The 676-nt window shown below is 57.0% G+C and overlaps 1 protein-coding gene across 1 annotated transcript in view; it reads right to left on the minus strand.

Moving 5' to 3' along the window:
• Nucleotides 1-34: 34 nt before the first annotated feature.
• The window catches only part of Ppm1n (protein phosphatase, Mg2+/Mn2+ dependent 1N (putative)), a 2535-nt gene continuing 1893 nt past the window's right edge, over nucleotides 35-676 (minus strand). The window contains exon 2 of the mRNA XM_048791239.1: nucleotides 35-676. This exon is cut by the window's right edge and continues 398 nt beyond it. Within this exon, the coding sequence (XP_048647196.1) occupies nucleotides 113-676 (564 nt within the window). The 3' untranslated portion in view covers nucleotides 35-112.

Genomic DNA, 676 nt, shown 5'->3' on the forward strand with positions numbered 1-676 from the left:
AACCACTGAGCCACATCCCCAACCCTTTTTATTTTTTATTTAGAGACAGGGCTTAGTTGCTTAGGGCTGGATAAATTGCCGAGATTGGCTTGGAACTTGTGATCCTTCTGCCTCAATTTCCTAAACATCTGGGATTACAGGCTTGTGCCACCATCCCGGGGTCCCTTTGTATCTTAAACCATACCACAGGCTCTTCCCCTCTCCGTATTTTGGCCCTGCGCATTCCAGCATACACGCCCTCTAGTTGTTCCCCAACCCCTGGTCTATTAAAATCCCTTCTCCCACAAATGCTGCAGATCTCCCCCATGTTCCAAGCCTCAGTGATACTATGCCCCGCCCCCAGGACCTTGCACAGACACGTGTCCAACAGCTGCGCACAGAGAAGCTCCGGGGCTAGGTCCAAACGGAGGCGCGATGCCATCAGTCCCACCAGGGCAGCACCAGACATAACATCCCACACGCCGTCAGAGGCCAGGAGCACGAATTCGCCCTCAGTCTGGCGTGCCAGGGCAGCCACTTCAGGCTCCGCGGAAATTAGCTGAAGTTCGGGGGGCCTCCCCGGAGCCGCTTTGTAAGCAAAATCGCCTAGTGCTCGAGACACTGCCAGAGAGCCCTCGACGCGACGGCGACGGATGGTGCCGCCCGCGTTGTAGATGCGCTCGCGTTCCCGCGGCCG

This window comes from Marmota marmota, unplaced genomic scaffold (assembly GCF_001458135.2).
Source record: "Marmota marmota marmota unplaced genomic scaffold, marMar, whole genome shotgun sequence".
Taxonomy (NCBI): Eukaryota; Metazoa; Chordata; class Mammalia; order Rodentia; family Sciuridae; genus Marmota; species Marmota marmota.